We start from the raw sequence: 19,813 nt of genomic DNA, 5'->3' as shown, positions 1-19,813 counted from the left end.
TACTTTGACACTTTTGGTGTAGTCCAAGGACTCAGAATCCGGAACGAAACTAATACATATATTAAAGATTTTAAGATTTCGCTTGCAACGAGGTAAATATGTCACGGAATAAGGCTATGTATAGCACTTCACATACTAGCTAGTGTTGTAGCCCATGTATCATCTCATTATATATCATTTTAAAGCCACACATTTATCTTTGAGTTTCAGGCTATGTGGTTTCGAACCAGTCTGTGTGTGGCCTTTTTTTGGATGATTTATGTTTATGAAGGCCATTGGGAATAGTTCTGACAAGAAGATCCTTGAATTGCGAATGAACTCCCTTCGAGTCAGGGTGTTCTTTTTGGTCATGTGTAAATTAGTTTTTAAAAGATTTAGACGGTGTTTAAATATGCAAGCACTTGTTTTCTCGGAGAATGTCTTTGAATAAGTTAAGGCCTGGATTTTGAAGAGGTGAGACAAAGATCAAGGCAATACTTCAAAACCAATACTTTTAACGCATGACACTGAGTCAAGAGTATATTCAATGTTTATCAGGTCATACATATTTTATTTTCAAACTTTTGTGTTTTGTCTGATATAGTTATCGGTTTAGAAGGGGATTAAATGATGGGTTAAAGGCAAAAAGGCCTTCAGGGTGAATTTAATCAACACATCGTAGGGCAAGATAAAGGTAGTTTGATACCAAGACTTTAAGGCACATGTGTCAAAGTGGCGGCCCGGGGGCCAAATCTGGCCCGCCGCATCATTTTGTGTGGCCCGGGAAAGTAAATCATGAGTGCCGACTTTCTGTTTTAGGATCAAATTAAAATGAAGAGTATAGATCTATATTAAATTTCCTGATTTTCCCCCTTTTTAATCAATAATTGTCATTTTTTAATCCATTTTTTCTGTGTTATTAGTTCAAAAATAATTTTGTAAAATCTAAAAATATATTTAAAAAAAGCTAAAATAAACATTGTTTTAGATCTATAAAAAACTGAATATTCAGGGCTTTTAATCCAGTTCTTTTAATCCATTTATTTAAAAAAATCTAAATATTATATCTAAAATGGTCCGGCCCAGATGAAATCGAGTTGACATTAACGCGGGCCGCGAACCAACCCGAGTCTGACACCCCTGCTTTAAGGGGTTGAAACCAAGAAGAAAGCAAAAGACCAAGTTGGGAGCAACATTTTGAAGGGTTGAGAAGAGACCAAATCCAAAGCCAGTTTTAACCAAGTCAAGAAAAAGGCTAAAATAGGTTTGTCGGTCAAGACGGAGTCAATATTAAGACCGATGCAGATTGCGAACAACATTTTGAAAGGTTACAATGCAGTCAAGACTATTACCAAAGTATTCTGAGATCAATTCAGACCACGAAAGACGAGTTGTCACCAAGTCCTTTGCACAATGAGGCCAATACTTGAAGTCAAGACCATTGCAAGTTAAAACCAATCTTTTCAAATGTCAGTACTGACAATTCCAAGTCCAACACTGGTTGGCACAGGCAGGCCAAGGCATTGAGTAAGTAAAACCAAGTCAAGACCTTAGACCCGTGCATGTTGAGGCGGAAATGAGTCCAAGATCTCTAAAAGTTGAAACCGAGTCACGACTACAATGAAACCAAAAACGTCTTAAAAGAATGTTGTTCTCTTCAACGCTGTTGCTTTCTGTCACATTATATCTGCATTCTAAAATTTTATGGGGGCTATTAAACTCATTTTGGTCGTTTTCTGAATTGTTTTCATCCCAAAACGTGGCTTTATATGTCATACTCGCTGACCCTTTCTGTTGTAATAGCCCGATGAAAAGCCCCTTTGTCCCTCGTGCCCACTTTTCGTTCCCCGATGACGTAGAGAAACTCAACAAGTCTCGCAATTGTTTCTACTCGTGCCGTTTGAGCAGAAAACGGAGGTCAGATCGCATTCAAACGAGGTCGTGTTGTCCCTGCAGACGCAACGTTGCGCTTCAGTTTTGACTATCTTTCTCATGTTTTGAAATAGCAATTACACAACAGCCCTGAAGGTTAACGTATGTTAAACATCAGGAAAGGGCTGACGCAGCTACTTTTATACTACTGCCTTTCGGCGAAGATGTCCAACAGAAGAAAAATCTTCGGAACATACTTGTTTACCCCGCAGAGATCCGGCAGTGGGCTGCTTACAGACTAATGTTTGTCTATTGTCTCATTCCTGTGGTTGCATGCCATAAAACAGAATAACAAGTTGTTCAAAGGATTTTTGTGTAGAGCAGAATGTCCAAACTAAGGCATGCGGACTATCTTCGGCCCACAAAAGAAGCTTAAATTCGGCCTACATTCAAAATAATGGAGTTAGTCGGTAAATCAGTGCCTCTCTATTATTTCTAAGCAATGTCGGAAACAGTAAAATTTCCGTATTTTCATCAATGTGAAAAAAAATGCAATATGATTAAGAGTTATATTTTACTGTTGTCTAGGGATTAAAAATTTAATTGCATGCAGTCCTTTATCATCTTCAAATGACCCTTTTTTAATGTTTTAAATGCAAAAATTATATATATATATTGCAATAGATGGGCGGCCCAGCGGGTGAGTGGTTAGCGTGTCGGTCTCACTGTGGGGGACCTGGGTTCAAATCCATGTCGGTCCACATGTGTGGAGTTTGCATGTTCTTCCCGTGCCTGCATGGGTTTTCTCTGGGTACTCCGGTTTCCTCCCACATTCCAAAGACATGCATGGTAGGCTGATTGGCGTGTGCGGTCGATTGGCCGCTGGTCTTTTGGTCGCCGGTCTTTTGGTCGCGGTCTTTTGGTCGCCCGGACCGCGACAACGGGCATTGTGTAATCACGTTTCCCTGCCATGCCATCAATGGCAACCAAAATACAATTATTTCATTTTTTACTCAATTCCGCTTCAAACTTTCACATCCATAGATTTTTTTTGCAGGAAAAACATTTTGGATTTGGTCTTTGAAGGCTTCAGACCAAGTCAAGAAGATGATGACCAGGGCAGGTTAATGATGAGCCAAGACCAAGAATCTGAGGAGTCACTTTGGCATGTTAAAACTGAATCAAGATGAAGTGGACAAAGACTTTGAAGGATTCCACCAATTGGTTATGTACTTGTCTAAAGCTACAAAATATCAGAGGCGTCCAACACATGTGCCTCCTTGAATTTATTATACACGGTGAATGTGGGAGTAGCCTGAGGTGACCTTTAGCTGGAGCCAGACTGACAATCAGACTCAACCCTCAAAGCCTGCACTATGGGTCAATCTTGTTCATTCACCCCCGTGCCGCCCTCGGGGAAACACTGCTAATTATGGGGGTACTTGGGCTTCCTGCGAGGGCTGCATCAAAGTGGAACGCAAGGGCGTCAAACTCAGTTCACATGGCGGGCCACATTCATGTCAACTAGATTTTAGCAGTTTATTTTTGGCCCAAAAAGTTCAGCTACTTGCCACCATTTTTTTAACTAGGTCTACAATTTCTTGTGTGTCTTGTGCCTGTCTTGCTACTGCAACCAAGAAATTTCCCGAATACGGCATGAAATAAACCTAACACATCCCTGTCAACCTCTGCCGATAACTGCCCTTATAAATGATTATGATTCCCCTTACAAACCCCCCAAAAACCTTACAAACACCGTACGGTGTTTGTAAGGTTTTTGGGGGGTTTGTAAGGGGAATCATAATCATTTATAAGGGCAGTTATCGGCAGAGGTTGACAGGTATGCACCCTAACCCTTCTAATCTAATCTAACCTAATCTAATCTAATCTAATCTAACCATTGACGATCCATTTTGACACCAAATCGCCAGAACTCCCGTTTTACAAGCCCCTAAAAAACACTTCAAATGAGTTTCCTGTGCGTGAATGCAGATTTTGTCCAAGATTCTACGCTCCAGTAGAGGTGTTGATCAGGGGTAAGTGACCTTGTGACAACTTCCCTCAGGCGTGGAAGTCCGGCATTCCTTTTGGAGAGTCCCTAAACAGGAGATCCACACTTTAACATGCAGCCTGTGGTGACATGTCGTTTTGAACAGAGTCGGTGGTCGCTACAGGAACAACAAGTCCATGTCATCGCCTTGCTTGTCCCACAACAAGAGACTAAGTGGACGTCGATCGCTTTGCGTGTCTGCAAAAGTCTCACATTTTCTCACGTGAATTGCAGGAACACTAATTGGCCCGCTTTCTGTAATGCTTTTATGTAGAAAAGGGCACCACCGTGGAGTGGAGGGGCGGCATTGACCTGGAAACGTTACGTAGCCCTTGAAGCACCCGGCACGATTGGAGGTGAAAATTTCAGCCATTGGTTCATGGGTGGTTAGTGCATCGGCCTCACAGTTCTGGGGTCTTGGTCTATGTACTACCCAGGCCTGCGTGGATTTTCTCTGGCTACTCCGGATTCCTCCCAGATTCCTACCATGCATGGTAGGCTGGTTGGACAATTTAAATTGCGCCTAGCTATGATTGGTTGTCTGTCTTCTTGTGCCCTGCGATTGGCTGGCCATCGATTCAGCGCGTTTCCCCCGCCTCGTGCCCGAAGTCAGCTGGGAGAGGCTCCGGCACCCCCCTATGAATGAATGAATGGTTCATGGGCCACATTTATGGCTATTCGATTTCATGTGGGCGTGGCATTTTTATTTTGGGCTAAATAGCTTAATTCACCTGTGTCAAAGTGGCGGCCCGGGGGCCAAATCTGGCCCGCCGCATCATTTTGTGTGGCCCGGGAAAGTAAATCATGAGTGCCGATGTTCTGTTTTAGGATCAATTTAAAATGAATGTATATTAATTTCCTGATTTTCCCCCTTTTAAATCAATAATTGTCATTTTTGCAATCCATTTTTCTGTGTTTTAGTTCAAAAATAATTTTGTAGAATCTAAAAATATATTTTAAAAAAGCTGAAGTAAACATTGTTTTAGATCTATAAAAAAACTGAATACTCAGGGATTTTAATCCAGTTCTTTTAATCCATTTATTTAAAAAAATCTAAATATTATTTCTAAAATGGTCCGGCCCACATGAAATCGAGTTAACGTTAACGTGGCCGCGAACCAACCCGAGTCTGACACCCCTGGCTTAATTCAACCATTCACGCTCATACCTAGGGGCAATTTGGAGTATTGCATCCATGATTTTGGAACGTGGGAGGATACCAGAGTACCCAGGGAAAACCCACACAAACTCTACACAGGAAAGTCCCAACCTGGAACTGAACCTTCGATCAAAATGGTTTACAGAGTAAAAATAAACAGTAAAAAAATGAACTTCTTGCCTCGTGTCCAATTGATTGCTTAATATTCGTTAAGAATTGTTTTCATAAAAGTCTCACGATAAGCTAACATCACAGCAAAATTGATTGAATTTTGAGAACGATTTTTCTGACCGTACCACTTTTGGGGCGTTCCACTGTAATAACACTTCTTATCACGGCAGGAATTTCTCCCATTTCCTTGCCTTTGTCCCGTCATATTGATCTTTCGTGCTAGGAAACGGCGGCCGTGATGCATTCCGGACATTCCCATTGGAACTGCCCAGATTCCGGGTTTATTGTGAGCGTGTTCCTACGCAAAACAATTCAACCGAGTGAGTGGCACTTCGCCCCGTTACGGGATTTATGTACCATCTTTGTTTTTCTTTGCATCCCAGCGTCCGAGAAAGACGTGAACGCTGGACAAAAGGCGTCGTAAACGGTCGGAGAGGCGTTGGACTGGGGGTCCGAGGTCAGCGGGGAGTCGAAAATAAACAAGGGCAGCAAATGTGTTCTGGTGAAACCGCATTTTTAGAGTTTAAAAAGAGTTTAAAAGACTTTTTCTATTGTATTTGACCCAGAGATTTTTGGGAACTATACAGGGGTGTCAGACCCATGTTAACGTCAACTCGATTTCATGTAGGCCGGACCATTTTAGATATAATATTTAGATTTTTTTTAAATAAATGGATTAAACGAACTGGATTAAAAGCCGCGAATATTCAGTTTTTTATAGATCTAAATTAATGTTTATTTTAGCTTTTTTTTTAAATATATTTTTAAATTTTAAAAATTATTTTTGAACTAAAAACACAGAAAAAATGGATTAAAAAATTCCAATATTGATTTTAAAGGGGGTAAAATCAGGAAATATAATATATACATCTATAATCTTCATTTTAATTTGATCCTAAAACAGAAAGTCGACACTCATGATTTACTTTCCCAAGCCACACAAAATAATGTGGCGGGCCAGATTTGGCCCCCGGGCCGCCACTTTGATGCATGTCTATTAGAAGATTAGCCAACTCGAGCCCTTGGTCAACTTTTCATCTCGCCGCCCCCTAAAAACGGACACAATTTGCCACGTGACGGGGGGGTCAAGACGCGCAACTCAGCAGGAACCGTGACTTCCTTGGAGTAGGAGGGGGGGCCGGGGGTCAGAGGTCATGCGAAGGAGCAGATCAAGTAGAGAACATTTCTACAGTCTGGGGGTGACCCCCAAATGAGGCGTGACTGCGCCCTCAACTAAACAGGAAGTTCTATTCTGAGACATGTCATTTGTCACATGCGCACAACGCTTTTGACCCGCTATCCTGACGTTCAAGCTTTTCTGGGTGTTTTTTGTTATTTTTTTAATTTTTTTAATGATATTTATTTTTTCATATATGTTGTCTATTAATAAAGTTGACTTACATTCAAATTAATCTAAAATACATAGAATAAAAACATTAATTTCCCGAGATATATATATATTACCATTTAGTTTTCTTTTTTTCTATCTGGAAATATTTCACTTTTTTTTTTTAAATCTGTCCAACACATTTTTTTTAAATGAAAAAAAGGTTCAAAATAATAATGAAGTGATTTATTTTAACTTTATTTGAATTCAACAAAAGTGGAGGACAGCGAAACTCATTCAAATGTAATAATCACTGAAAACAAACCATAGTAAAGAAGATAAGTAATTGAATAATCCATTTAATGTTAATCAATTTCACTGGAGAAGCACTTAATTGATCAATCACTCAACACACAACAATAGAAATCATAAATCAATCAATCAATGAATGGATTTTCGTCATCAGTGAAGCACACACGTCATCAATGACTTATTCATTTTCTATTCCCCAATCAGGTTCATTTAAAATTAAGTTAATTAACTCAATGGCAGTTTAAATGAACTTTTAAATTAATCATTGCGGACGACTGGCAATATGAATTTGTGAGGCATTTATTTTCTTTTGAAAGTGATTTTTTAATTAATACACATTTAGAAAAAATATTTAAAATAATTTTAACAAATAAAACGGAATATTGAGGCATTTAATTTCTTTTGAAAAAGTGTTTTTTTAATTAATAAAAACTTACAAAAAATATCTACTTACTTTTTATACTTTTTGTTCCCCTATTATTTCTAATAAAAAAACTATAAATGAAATAAATGTCATTAGATTTAGCTTCTTCCCTTTAAAAAAAAATCTCAAATTTAAAAAATAATATAATCATGCCAACGGTCATGCTCCCTTATCACACACATAAAATACTTCTTTATCATAAATAATAAATATAATGCAGAAGAAAAACCATAATCCTTTCATAACCCCATTAGCATTCTAATCAACAGTAGACCATCTTTTGTTGTTAATTTTTAGTTTTTTTCCAAAATGCAACCATTTCTCGAACACATCTCCCATTATTCCTTCATTTTCTGAACCGCTTAATCCTCACAAGGGTTGCAGGGGGTGCATGTAGTATTCCAATTTTTTTGATAGGGATTTCCATCTCCTACACATTTGGGTGTCATGTTTTCCTTCTACGTCAGCCCCCCTAAGGCTACACGTGGGGGTCATTTTACATACACACACACACACACACACACACCTGCCCAACCCCCCCACACTCGCTCGCCCACTCTCTCACTCTCTCTCTCTCTTTCTCTCTCTCCTACTAGAGTGGGACGCTCTCTCCACGCCGCCCGCCTCATTGCACAAAAAGTCCAGGCAGGAGAAGAAGTGTGTATGTGTCAGAACCAAGAAGCAGGAACCAAGAACCAGATCTACACGCATTCGCCATTGGATGGCAATTTTCAAAAAGGAGGCCCATTTACAAGAGAGGATTAAAAAGGTCAACATAAAAAAAGGTAACCACCATAACGCTTATTTATTTTCTTTTGGCGATTTCTGGCTTTTGAGAATTGAAGATTGTTGCTTTATCATGATAATTATTTTATTGCACCTTGATCACCTTTACAATTTAATACTAGTTATTGATTATTACAGTCGGTTTGGAATGAGTTCATTGGGGTTGATAGGAATTAAATTAATAGTCATTAAAGAGAGGGAAAAAATAATTTTGAAGGTTCAGATGTTGCTATCATAATGCAGTAAAATGAAAAATTACATAGGATTTTTATGTCATTCTTTTACCTTTCTTAGCTAGCCAAAATATCACAAAATGAAATTATAATAATACATTATATAAAAGCTGGGAGACCAAGTTAAAGTTTTAAGGCTTTAAAAGATTTTCCAATTAATTTGATGCGATGATACAATTAGCTTGCGATAAATTAATATTTCCTATTTTTTAAACTAAACCATGTTGGTTTAAAAAGATCAATTTCATGCTTATTATGCCTATACAAAAACACTAACACTACGGTACAAGTCAATTGTGACAATGGAATTATTATTTAATGATTTTCATGTATGTGAATTGGAAACTTAAGTCATTAGCCGCCATTAACGTCTATAAGCGTCTTAGAGACGTCAGTGAAAATGGATTGAATTGACATTTTATCGTCCATCTGACGAGCACAACTGGTCGCCAATGGCCCCCGTGCCTTATTTTGCACACCCCTGTTCCCCCCCCCCCCTCCTACGCGTACAAAACCCGTCCAAAAAGCGAACGCAAGTGTCAAGCGATCCGCGATTAAAGTTGACAGCCTTAACTCCACTTTACAGCAAATATTGACAAGGGGCCGCACGGCGACCAATCGCTCGCTCGTATTCCGATAAACAATCTGGATGGGTTTGAGCGGCGCGGGGGTGGCAGACTAAACACAGCGCACGTGGGGTGTAAACATTCACCCAGATTAAATCCCCCTTGAGGACGGCCGCGTTCCCGCAGAGTATGCTAAAAAAAACTGAATATTCAGGTATTTTAATCCAGTTCTTTTAATCCATTTATAAAAAAAAACATGTCTAAATATTATATTTAAAATGGTCCGGCCCACGTGAAATCAAGTTGACGTTAAAGCGGCCTGTGAACCAACCCGAGTCTGACACCCTTGCCCTAACCTATGATTGGTTGTCCTTTGGTCTCCTGGGCTTGCGTGGGTTTTCTATGGGTACTCCAGTTTCCTCTCACATCCCAAAAACATGCTAGGCTAGCTGGTTGAACACTCTACATTGCCCCTAAACACCGATTGGTTGTCCTTTTGTCTCCTCGTGCTCTGCGATTGGATAGCCACTGATTCAAGGGGTCAGCTAGGATAGGCTCTAGCACCACCTGCGACCCTTGTGAGGATAAGCGGTTCAGGAAATGAATGAAAAATGAAGGATTTTTGCAGCTCCTCCGCTAGGTAAAGATCACTTACAAATGTTCTAATTTGTCGGATTCCAGAGTGAACGCGTCCGATTTTCGTCATGAAGTCATCCGGCGTGACTCAACCAATCGTCACTTGACTGACAACTGGGTCGATCACTTTGCAGGTGTTGTTTATGGACATGTTGGAGCTCGTTGTCCAATGAGAGCATCACGCCAGGTAATGTCTACGGGTGTGTTTTTAGCTCTGCCAACTCCAAAATGTTCCAAGCAATCTGTGGATTTTAATTCCATTCATTTATACTTTGTACTCTTTTTAATCTACATTTGTAAATGAAATTAAATAAATAACATTTTAATGTTATGTATTACCAATATATAAAAAATATGCAGATTATATTGCATTATTTAAACATTTTTAATTCTTAGCTTCAATATTAATGATTATTAACTGTCTTTCAATTCATTTTTTTAGCTTCAAATATCACAGAATTAATAGTAAATAAATAATAAATATTTTTTTAATTTACCCATAGCTTTTTGTTATTGCTGATTTCAATTTTTTGGGTATTTTTGTTGAATATTTTCAACCTCAGACATGACAAAGATAAGCTCACTCTAGCACACAGCTAAAAAACTTGACCAAAATTGCACGTTATATCTGAACGCCGCTGTCCTGCGAGAATAAACCATAAACACGCATTTAAAAAGATTAAAAGCGTGCGGTGGGGTGCCATATCTATTTCCACAGCGCGTTCCCTTGCGTTGATCGGGAAAAATGACCCGCTTCTCGCCGATCCATTGGAAAAAGCGAACGTAGCAGTTGTTCAAGGGTCAGAGGAATGTTGCGTAACGCCGCAACAACTCCTCCGAGGTATCGACCTGATTGATCGTCCATGTGTTTCGTATCACGGTCACGCGCTCGCCTCATAAACATCACCTTCAAAGAGCGCGCTGTTGAGTCTTTTCTGCAAGGCATTGCACGTAAAGACCCCCCTCCCCTGTTATGTCAGGAAGCTTAAGTTTCTAATTAGAGGGCCAAGGTACCCCCTCGCTAATGACATCATCAGCCCCCCCAACAGCCCACCCCTGAACCCTCAAGCAAGCGCAGCCTGGGCAGCAGCTGCTTTGAGATGTTAGATGTGGACCCTTCCGACCTTATAATTTGACTTTACTGCTCGCTGTGGCCTTGTTTTTGTTGGACCTTTGTGCTGCTGGGAACGTCCCCTTCAAAAAAAATCTTAGGTCAACAAAATGGCCTTTTACGACCAAGGTTAATTAGGGCGTCTCATTACTTTTGTCCGTATGTAGGGCCCGTACAAAAAGAAGACGGCAGGACTTTTATTGAAATTTCAGGGCGACCAATTTCCATTGAACATTCAGGTTTTGATGGTACAGAAGGAAAGGGCTAGTGAAGGAAAACAACGTTGACCAAGATTCTGCGCAAAGTCGGATTTTGAGGAATTCTGATATTATCCTCAGAATCCTGAGAAGCAAGTCCAATTTCCGAGATTAAAGTCCGAATTCTTACTCAAAATCAAAATGTTGGCCACCAATTGATTAAAAATGAACTTTATTCTCAGAAGTGATCATTTCCATAACTTTGAGATTAAAGTCCAATTTCCGAGACTAAAGTCCAATTTCCGATATTAAAGTCAAATTTCCGAGATTAAAGTCTGACTTCCGACTCCAGAATCAAAATCTTGGCCACTATTTGCTTAAAAAGAAACTTTATTCTCAGAAGTGAGAATTTCCATAATTCTGAGATCAAATTCCGAATTCCGAGAATAAAGTCCAATTTCCGAAATTAAAGTACAAATTCTGACTCCAAAATCAAAATCTTGGCCACCAATTGCTTAAAAAGAAACTTTATTCTCAGAATTGAAAATTTCCATAATTCCGAGATTAAAGTCCTACTTCGGAGATTAAAATCCTACTTTGGAGATTGAAGTCCGACTACCAAGTTTGAAGTCCCAATTCCGAGATTAAAGTCCAAATTCCGAGATTAAAGTCAGAATTCCGAAATTAAAATCTGATTTATGAGATTAAAGTAAAAAAAATAAAATCTTGGCCACCCATTTCTTAAAAAAGAAACTTTATTCTCAGAAGTGAGAATTTCCATAATTCCAAGATTAAAATCCTACTTCGGAGATTAAAGTCCGACTACCGAGATTGAAGTCCGACTACCGAGATTGAAGTCCGACTACCGAGATTGAAGTCCGACTACCGAGATTGAAGTCCGACTACCAAGATGGAAATCCAAATTCCGATATTAAAGTCCAATTTGCTTAAAAAGAAACTTTATTCTCAGAAGTGAGAATTTCCATAATTCCGAGATTAAAGTTTGACTGAGGGTACCAAATTAAACCAAATTTGTAATAGGGACATTGACGTTCAACACCCCCAGCCCTAGTCAAAATAGATTGAACGTCTAACACAATCCATGGCAGCCATTGAGTTACATGCATTGAACTAATTTACTCAAGTCCAAACTATAACATTAAGAATTTCAGTGATGTCTACTGAACCTCATAAAACAGCATGATTTACAGGCAGCCTTTTTTCAAATTTAGTTTTTCCAAGACCGTATGAATTTGTTGTCCAAAATGTCCAATAGTGCCCCAAATGTTAACATCTAATTTTGGAATCACGCCGACTCAACTGTCATCGCCGCTCTCGTCACGACGGTTCCGTCAAACGAACTCACGATTTCATCCATTATTTACGCCCGCTTCCGCAATCATCCAAAGTCGACCTGACAGATCGCCATCCCCGGCGTACGTCCGACAGCTGCCAACGGCCGCTCGCTCGCCCTCACCGTTTGTTCACGCTCCGAGCAGTCGGCGCATCACATCACGGCGCTCCGTTGGACCGTGACGACGTCGCCGGCCGGATGTTGCCGTGCGATTCCGTCGAGGAAGGAGGAAGGGCTAGCTTGTCAAGAAGCCGGGCGTAATGAAACCAGACAGCTGGCAGGTTCAAGAAAGGTTAACGGCTAAGCGTGCGTGGCAGACACCCTGAAAAAAACAACACAAATTTGACGTTAAACAGAGTTTTCAAGGAATTGCTAACAGGCGTCCAATCAATTCGGTGTACTAATTGGAAGCCACGGTCTCCTTAGTGCAGGGGTGTCAGACTCGGGTTGGTTTGCGGGCCGCGTTAACGTCAACTCGATATCATGTGGGCCGGACCATTTCAGGTATAACATTTAGATTTTTTTTAAAAAATAAATTGATTAAAAGAACTGGATTAAAAGCCCTGAATATTCCATTTTTTATAGATCTAAAACAATGTTTATTTTAGCTTTTTAAAAAATATATTTTTAGATTTTACAAAATGATTTTTGAACTAAAAACAGAAAAAATGGATTAAAAATTGCAATTATTGATTTAAAAAGGGGGAAAAGCAGGAAATTTAATATACATCTATACTCTTCATTTTAATTTGATCCTAAAACAGAAAGTCAGCACTCATGATTTACTTTCCCGGGCCACACAAAATGATGCGGTGGGCCAGATTTGGCCCCCGGGCCGCCACTTTGACACGTGCCTTAGTGGCTACGATATTGAATTTGATAGATTGGACTCCATTGAGCCCATAGCCCATTTTTTTGTAAAATTAAGAAGATAAAAAGTTATAAATTACCAGATTTAAATTATTATATTGCGTATTTTGACATGACGTGAAGTCATTTGTTTCATTTTGGCGACGTAAGAAATGTGTCAACACACTGTCGTAATATTCAAAGATTGAAGTAATATTACCAGAAAGAGTCCTAAATTTACAAGAGTAAACATTTTTGCATGACATACACTGGAAGTTGATTGGTTTCACGTCTTGTCGACGTAAGGTCCGTGTGAAAACAAAACAACCATTTGCCGACGGCACAAACGACGACAAACCGTGGCCGCCCTGAACGCAACATAAGGTCACAACCCCCCCAAACAATCGCCCTCCCACCCAACAGTTTCGACCCTTGATAGCCTGCTGCCATCTTTAAATGGGCCATTATCGATTCCTGATCTGGTGGAGCGTTTGATGGGGTTCATCACGCACGCCATCCGATTAGAACCTGGTGTGGCAAGTCGCATGACGCATTTTAGGGTGCGGGAGGGGTTTTGGGGGGCACTCGAGTCCTCGTATCTTGTGACCCAGTAGCAGCCTTGTCTCCTTTGCTTTTGTCTTTGTCTTTGAATGACAAAAGCGGGCAGTTAAGAGCTCGTGTTATCCATTTTGTGCTTAGGGAGGGTCCCAAGGGTGGAGTTGGGGGGCCGGCAATGGTAGGGGTCACCACAGAGAAAGTCATTAGAAAGCTCCAGCAGCTCAGACGTGATAATACCCGCAAGATTTACACCATTGTCTGCTTTCTTTGTCTTTAGGGGGGGGGGCGCAGTACTTGAGGTCTTTTATATTTTATGGCAGCTTGGTGCCCCCCCCTCCCTGACTAATGAGGCTAACAGCCAGGACGACTTGTTGTGCTTCATTAATAATGTCAACAAAGCCAGGGGGGCTTTGTTTCAAAATGAAAATGATAAAGCGTCAAAGTGATTTTTTTTCATGAGCTTTTAGGAGCTTTGAGTTTGATTTATTTAATAAGGAACAGCACACATTAATGAACATATTTGTATACATGTCAATGAACATTATGTAAATATGTAAGATTGTAGCCGAGGGGCTAATTTAGTCGCTTGTGTAGGTTGAAGATAAACAATGACACATTCTACACACACATACACACGAAGCACAGTTTTAGACAGCATTGTGATCGCAATTTTGTTCGTCTAGTCAGGCTTTAAGGTGATTTGAAAAGAGATTCAGAGAGGGGAGTTCACGTATGTTGATTGGTATTGAGTTCCAGGTACAGAAAAGGGGCTTTGGCTGAATGGACTCTTTTTGAAGGGAACTACACAGTCACCTCTAGAGCCAGCCTTTGTTGATGTGTTTGAACTTTTTTGTACAAAATCTTGCTGTGGAGGAGGAACTTTGAGGTGTTCAAGTCCTATTTAGATGCCAGATGTTCACTCGAGTCTGTCTCAAGATAAATTTGGCAGGTGAGAGGCCTCAGAGTGGGCCAAGCTTATCTTGTGTTTACCTCATGGAGACGTCAATGATGACGCAATTCCACACCGCCTAACAACAGATCCTCGCCTTTGAACTCTTGTGACGCAATGCACATTTTCACAATTTCTAAAGTTTCCAGTTGCCTAATGTTACATCTGATTGCGTCTCTTAATTTTTTTTAAAAAGGACTTTAGTCCTTTAACTACTAATGCACATTTTCACAATTTCTAAAGTTTCCAGTTGCCTAATGTTACATCTGATTGCGTCACATTTTGTTTGTTGTTGTTGTTGTTGTTGGCACCCCATAGCGGCTAGTATCTGGAAAAAAAGATTTTAGGAAAATGTATATTCATCATATTTTACCTTTAATGAAGCCATTTATTATCGTTTATTTCTTTAGTTACAAAACAAAAGCAATTATCCCAGTGATTACAGGGCAATGTTAAAACTAGAGTGTCTCGAAGGGGCGCGATGCTAAACATCTGGTTCTGGTTTAGACAGCATGGGGTCGCCTGGCTAAGCCCGTAAACCCCCCATGCCGGGTGAGGGCCATCCCGCCTGGCAGAGCGGGCTCTACGGAGATTAGAATGCGCTTGCACAACATTTCAGGAGACATTTTGCTGCTCTTTAGGCTTTGCGTTTGTCCTCAGATGATGATTAGCTCCAAAATGAAATCTTAAATTGATTTTTTTTTTTAAAGGCACTACCTGGTGACCTTCCACCATCTACTGACGTTTAACACAATCGAGATTAGCATTAGCACGCTAGTGATTCTAATTTAAGGTAAAAAAAGTGCTTATCATCCTTCAAATGACTTGTAATGTTATTATATAAAAATACGATTGAAATAGTGTCTTATCAATCACTTTCGAAAGAGGCTTCATTGAAAATAGTTCACCAGAAAACAAGTTGTTGTTTTCACCTACACTTTGCATCAGTTTTAGCTTCCTCTGTCATTTTAAATAATACACAGTTTCACTTAAATGTGAAACAATCATAAGTTACGAGTCCCAGGAATGACCTTACACATCTGGTGGCATGCCCAAGAAGCTTCAGGGCAAAAAAATGATTTTTTTCCCATATCCCTACTCAAATGTATCGCTATAATTGACTGCTAGCGCAGCTCTTTGGTAGTCATGTTTTCATTTTGTTTCAGCTCCGTTTAATCCGTTTTCCCGCTCCCCAACAAGGATTTTCCCATAGCTAGTACCCCAACATCTGGGGGAAAAAGACATAACCAGCAGGTTGTCAGCCCTTGGAGGATTTATAGCAGCACGTCGTTTGGGATGTGGAAGCAAAAGGTCATGTGAAAGTGGAAAAGTAGCTTGCTGAAGTGTACGTGGTGCTGCAATTCAGACAACATTAAATAAGTTGTAACCATTTCGTGTAACACTTATGTAAGACCAAACTGGACATAAATTTAACCAATTTGCTACCAATGAGATGAGCCGTGACACCACCATCGGCCTCAGTTAAAGTGAATTTGACATCAAACGCTGTCAATGATAATGCTAACTTACACTTGAGCTTGAAACAGTCATTTTCTTTGTTTCACACCCAACGGGAACAATGCAACATTTGCTAGCACAACAACCAGACAGCAAGCTGTCTGTCTATTCTTGGTCACTCCAACGCACTCCTGGTCCCACTCAAACAAAATGCAGAGCCATGCTCTGCACGCCATAAATATGCTGCTCATAAACATGTGCATGATTAAAGCTGGATTTCACACAGCTTGAGGTCTTCTAACTCAGTTTGTTGTGGTTTCGTCATTTCGACACAGGGCTCATTAACAAGCACTGCAAAATATTTATTGCCACTTCTGCCCGTTATATCTAAGCAGCACTGCACTGGTGGCACTACTTCAAACATATATGAAAAAAATACAAACAAAAGCTACATATGGATCGTCGTAACTTCCATAATCAGGACTCGTCCAGTTCCTCGTTAAAGTTCTCCAAACTGTTCCTTATGAGACAAAACTTCTCAAATCAGGTGATTAAATGTCTGCAGTCATTTCGGCTTCCCATGTTCAAATAATCGGATACGAGGTAAACTTACATGGATTTTCCTAGTAACCTTGCACCATTCATGTTTATTTTGGGACCTGTTTGCCACATGTGTAAAAGCCTACTCGCATTGTATATAAATGACATGTGCCAGCTTTGCATGGCGGCCCACTGAGGACATTAGACTCCCTCCTGCTTTAAATAAGCACCGGCAACAATAGCGGCGTCTGCCATCTGCTCACTCAAACAACTAAAATCTCCTTCTCACTCTCCCCCTCTACCCCCCAGGGTCCGCATAGGTAAGGCCACCGAGAAGGACGTCGGCCCATCTGTCAGTCGGCGCCTCGAGTACCTCGCTGTCTGATGCAAACAAGTTGCCGGGAAGATAAGCTAAAGGAAAGCGTGGAGGAGGAGAAGAAGAAAAAGCCGACTTTTCAAAGAGCACTCTGGCTGCTATTTTGGCTGCACTGTGGCCAGGGAGTGTCTCTTTTAGGAAGGCAGCCCGCCTATCCAAAAGACAGATAAATACTGGATATCAATTAGCTCAAGCGCTAGGATTACCCCGAACCAAAAAAATAGAGACACATAACGTAAACGCTGTGGTTTCCTCAATTGCTGCCCTTCCGGTCTTCAGGAATGAAAGTCTCGTGGTGAAACGCCGACAACAGTTTGGGTGTCTTTGGTCTCTCGCCGAATGAAGATGAAGCCGTTGACCCCCATCGGATCGCCGTCTCCCCTGCGGCTGCTTAACAAAGGCCCGGACTACCTGCGGCGGCAAATAGACGGGGGGGGCCACGGGCGAGCGATTAGCGCCGTGGAGAGATTGGAGGCGGACAAGGCCAAGTACGTCAAGAGCCAGCAGGTCATCAACACCAAACAGGAACCCGCCTTGGTGCCGTGCGCCACACCGCCGCCAACCCGCAGAGCGTTCACCAGCCCCCAGCTGCACCCACGACATTTATCCAGCACCCCATTCTCTGGATCCTTCAGGGACGAAAATGAAAACGACGACTCCAGGAAGGAAAATCAACAGACTTCCATGAACATAGAGGCGCATAACAACGTGATCAATGGGAAACCGCCGAGCCCCAGAACACCCGCGTTTACCACCCCGGTAGCTCCACACAGTGCACCCGTTCTCCGCAGGAGCACCGGCAAGCGAATGCTGAGACCGGACTCCCTCGTCATCTACCGGCAGAAGAAGGAATGCAAGAGTCCCAACGGAGAGAACGGAAATATTGAAATCAAGGGATACGGCTTTGTTCGCCGCCTCTTTCAGGGCTCCACGAGGGAGAAGGCTAGCGGGGGAGTCCAAAAGATGGTCATCGGAGAGGACAAAGCGCCCTCACGGGACGAAGACTCCCGTATGTCTTGGACTAATACAACAGACGGAGGACCAGGAAGCAGGAGATCCAGTAAAACAGACAAGGAACACTGCTCGGTGTCCGTTCCCGGTTCTACGTTAGCTCGTAGCAAGGATGGATCGAAATGCACCACTGACGACGACACGGCAGATAACGATCCGTGGAAACGGGCATCGCCACCCCCTTCGTTACGGAGGAAGTTTCGCGGGTTGCACCGATCGAAATCGGATCTTCAGCTCCGCTGCTCAGTCGCCTTGTCGGATCAAGAACAGTTTTTCGACTTTTGCGGCCTGGATGCCGAACTCATCGAGCGTCTTGGCCGAGAAAACTTTCTGTCGGGGGCCAGCTCCATAGACACCCTTTCCCTGGCCCTACGCAGTATCGCCGGGGACGGCGGGACGGAGCCCAGCGAGTTCTCACGCCACTCTGGAGACGACTTGTTTCGGGGAGAACTGGCCGATCAGCCCCCAACTGGCGTGTCCATCATCGAGAGGAATGCTAGGGTCATCAAATGGCTCTACGGGTGCAAAAACGCTGCTCGGGAAGGACCCAAAGAATCTACCGTTTGATCTTGAGGACTGGAAAGTAGCCCTTTGTCTCGTTCGTTACTTTTTGCCAAATGACTCCTATCAAACTATTTATCGTTGTCCTGGAAACCTCATAGCAGATGGACTGATTCCATTTACGGACCTCTAGTGCTGGGTTCGAAAACTTTATATTTGGGGCACATAGCTATCGTTAACTGCTCGTCATGAAACTGCAGTTAAGTGAGATGAAATGATGGGGAATATTCTGTGTGAATAATCTGCCAGTACCTCATTCAGAATTCTTGAATGTGTATTGTCTATTTTTTCATTTTTTTATCATTTTAAACGCAGGCGTTGGAACAAACATGCACGACACCCCTGTGGGGTTGCAACGAAATGAACAGAGAGAGGGTTAATCGAGGCATTGTCTCCCTTTGACTTGACCCTATTTTTATACACTGTCTTCATAACTACTCGTGACAAAAATCCATCACGACAAAGGATTTTTGGGAACCTCCAAAAGAAAATTCCAGAAAATGTCCAATAAGCTTCCACTATAACAAACTCAGCACTCAAAATCAATTGCTTACAGCATAACAATAAGCAATTTCTTTCCAACCCCTTCTGACCAAGTCATGCACGTTCAGATAATTAAATGCTAGATGTCAAGTAGTGTCAAAGGGGGCGTGGCCAGTGCCTTTAACCTCCGATACTACGTGATAAATAAAATCAATTGCTTCCAGCATAACAATAAGCATTTTCTTTCCAACCCCTTCTGACCAAGTCATGAACATTCAGATAATTAAATGCTAGGAGATGTCAAGTAGTGTCAAAGGGGGCGTGGCCAGTGCCTTTAGCCTCTAATGCTACATCATAAATAACGCACAGGTTGACTTCAAACTCACCCTCCACATGGTTTTAATGGTTTAGCCCAGTGTGAAAGGGCCTTAAACCCAAAAAAGACAGTCAAGATGTCAGCTGTTAAGCGATGAACTGCATGCGGTAGTAAATTCCCAAAGATAAACCACAGATTCTACCTCACTTTACTCATCACTGACGATTTCTGTGAATAGGTCACTTTTTGTGTCTGGTCCCCACTGTAACATAAATTCTTCCGAGGTATGCTGGGGGTTAAATGAGAGTCCTGACGTATGACTAATGCAATAAATCAATGGAATGACTCACAGCTTTGATAGTTTTGTTCTGTGTTTAACAACTCCCAGGCACACTCCTTCAAACACAAAACCTGCTTTTGGTTGCATGTTTACAAAATGTCTCATTCTTTGGTGATGGATATTTACATGAAATACTTTGGAATAAACCAACGTGATGTGTCGTGTGCACAGTCAATAAAAACGAATAAGGACTCA

General features: G+C 41.4%; 1 protein-coding gene across 2 annotated transcripts; it reads left to right on the top strand.

Moving 5' to 3' along the window:
- The first annotated feature begins 7,922 nt into the window (after positions 1–7,922).
- Positions 7,923–19,813, top strand: fam110d (family with sequence similarity 110 member D). Of its 2 annotated transcripts, XM_077599375.1 has the most exons (3): positions 7,923–8,079; positions 9,561–9,702; positions 16,841–19,813. In XM_077599375.1, the coding sequence occupies exon 3, from the start codon at positions 17,247–17,249 to the stop codon at positions 18,483–18,485; it is 1,239 nt and encodes a 412-aa protein (XP_077455501.1). In that variant the 5' UTR covers positions 7,923–8,079; positions 9,561–9,702; positions 16,841–17,246; the 3' UTR covers positions 18,486–19,813. The 2 variants fall into 2 exon arrangements, with proteins under 2 accessions (XP_077455501.1, XP_077455502.1); XM_077599376.1 differs by lacking the exon at positions 9,561–9,702.

Source organism: Stigmatopora argus, chromosome 4 (assembly GCF_051989625.1).
Source record: "Stigmatopora argus isolate UIUO_Sarg chromosome 4, RoL_Sarg_1.0, whole genome shotgun sequence".
NCBI classification, from domain to species: Eukaryota; Metazoa; Chordata; class Actinopteri; order Syngnathiformes; family Syngnathidae; genus Stigmatopora; species Stigmatopora argus.
Note: the sequence above shows the minus strand (reverse complement) of the source record. Positions and strands in the feature narration are given on the sequence as shown.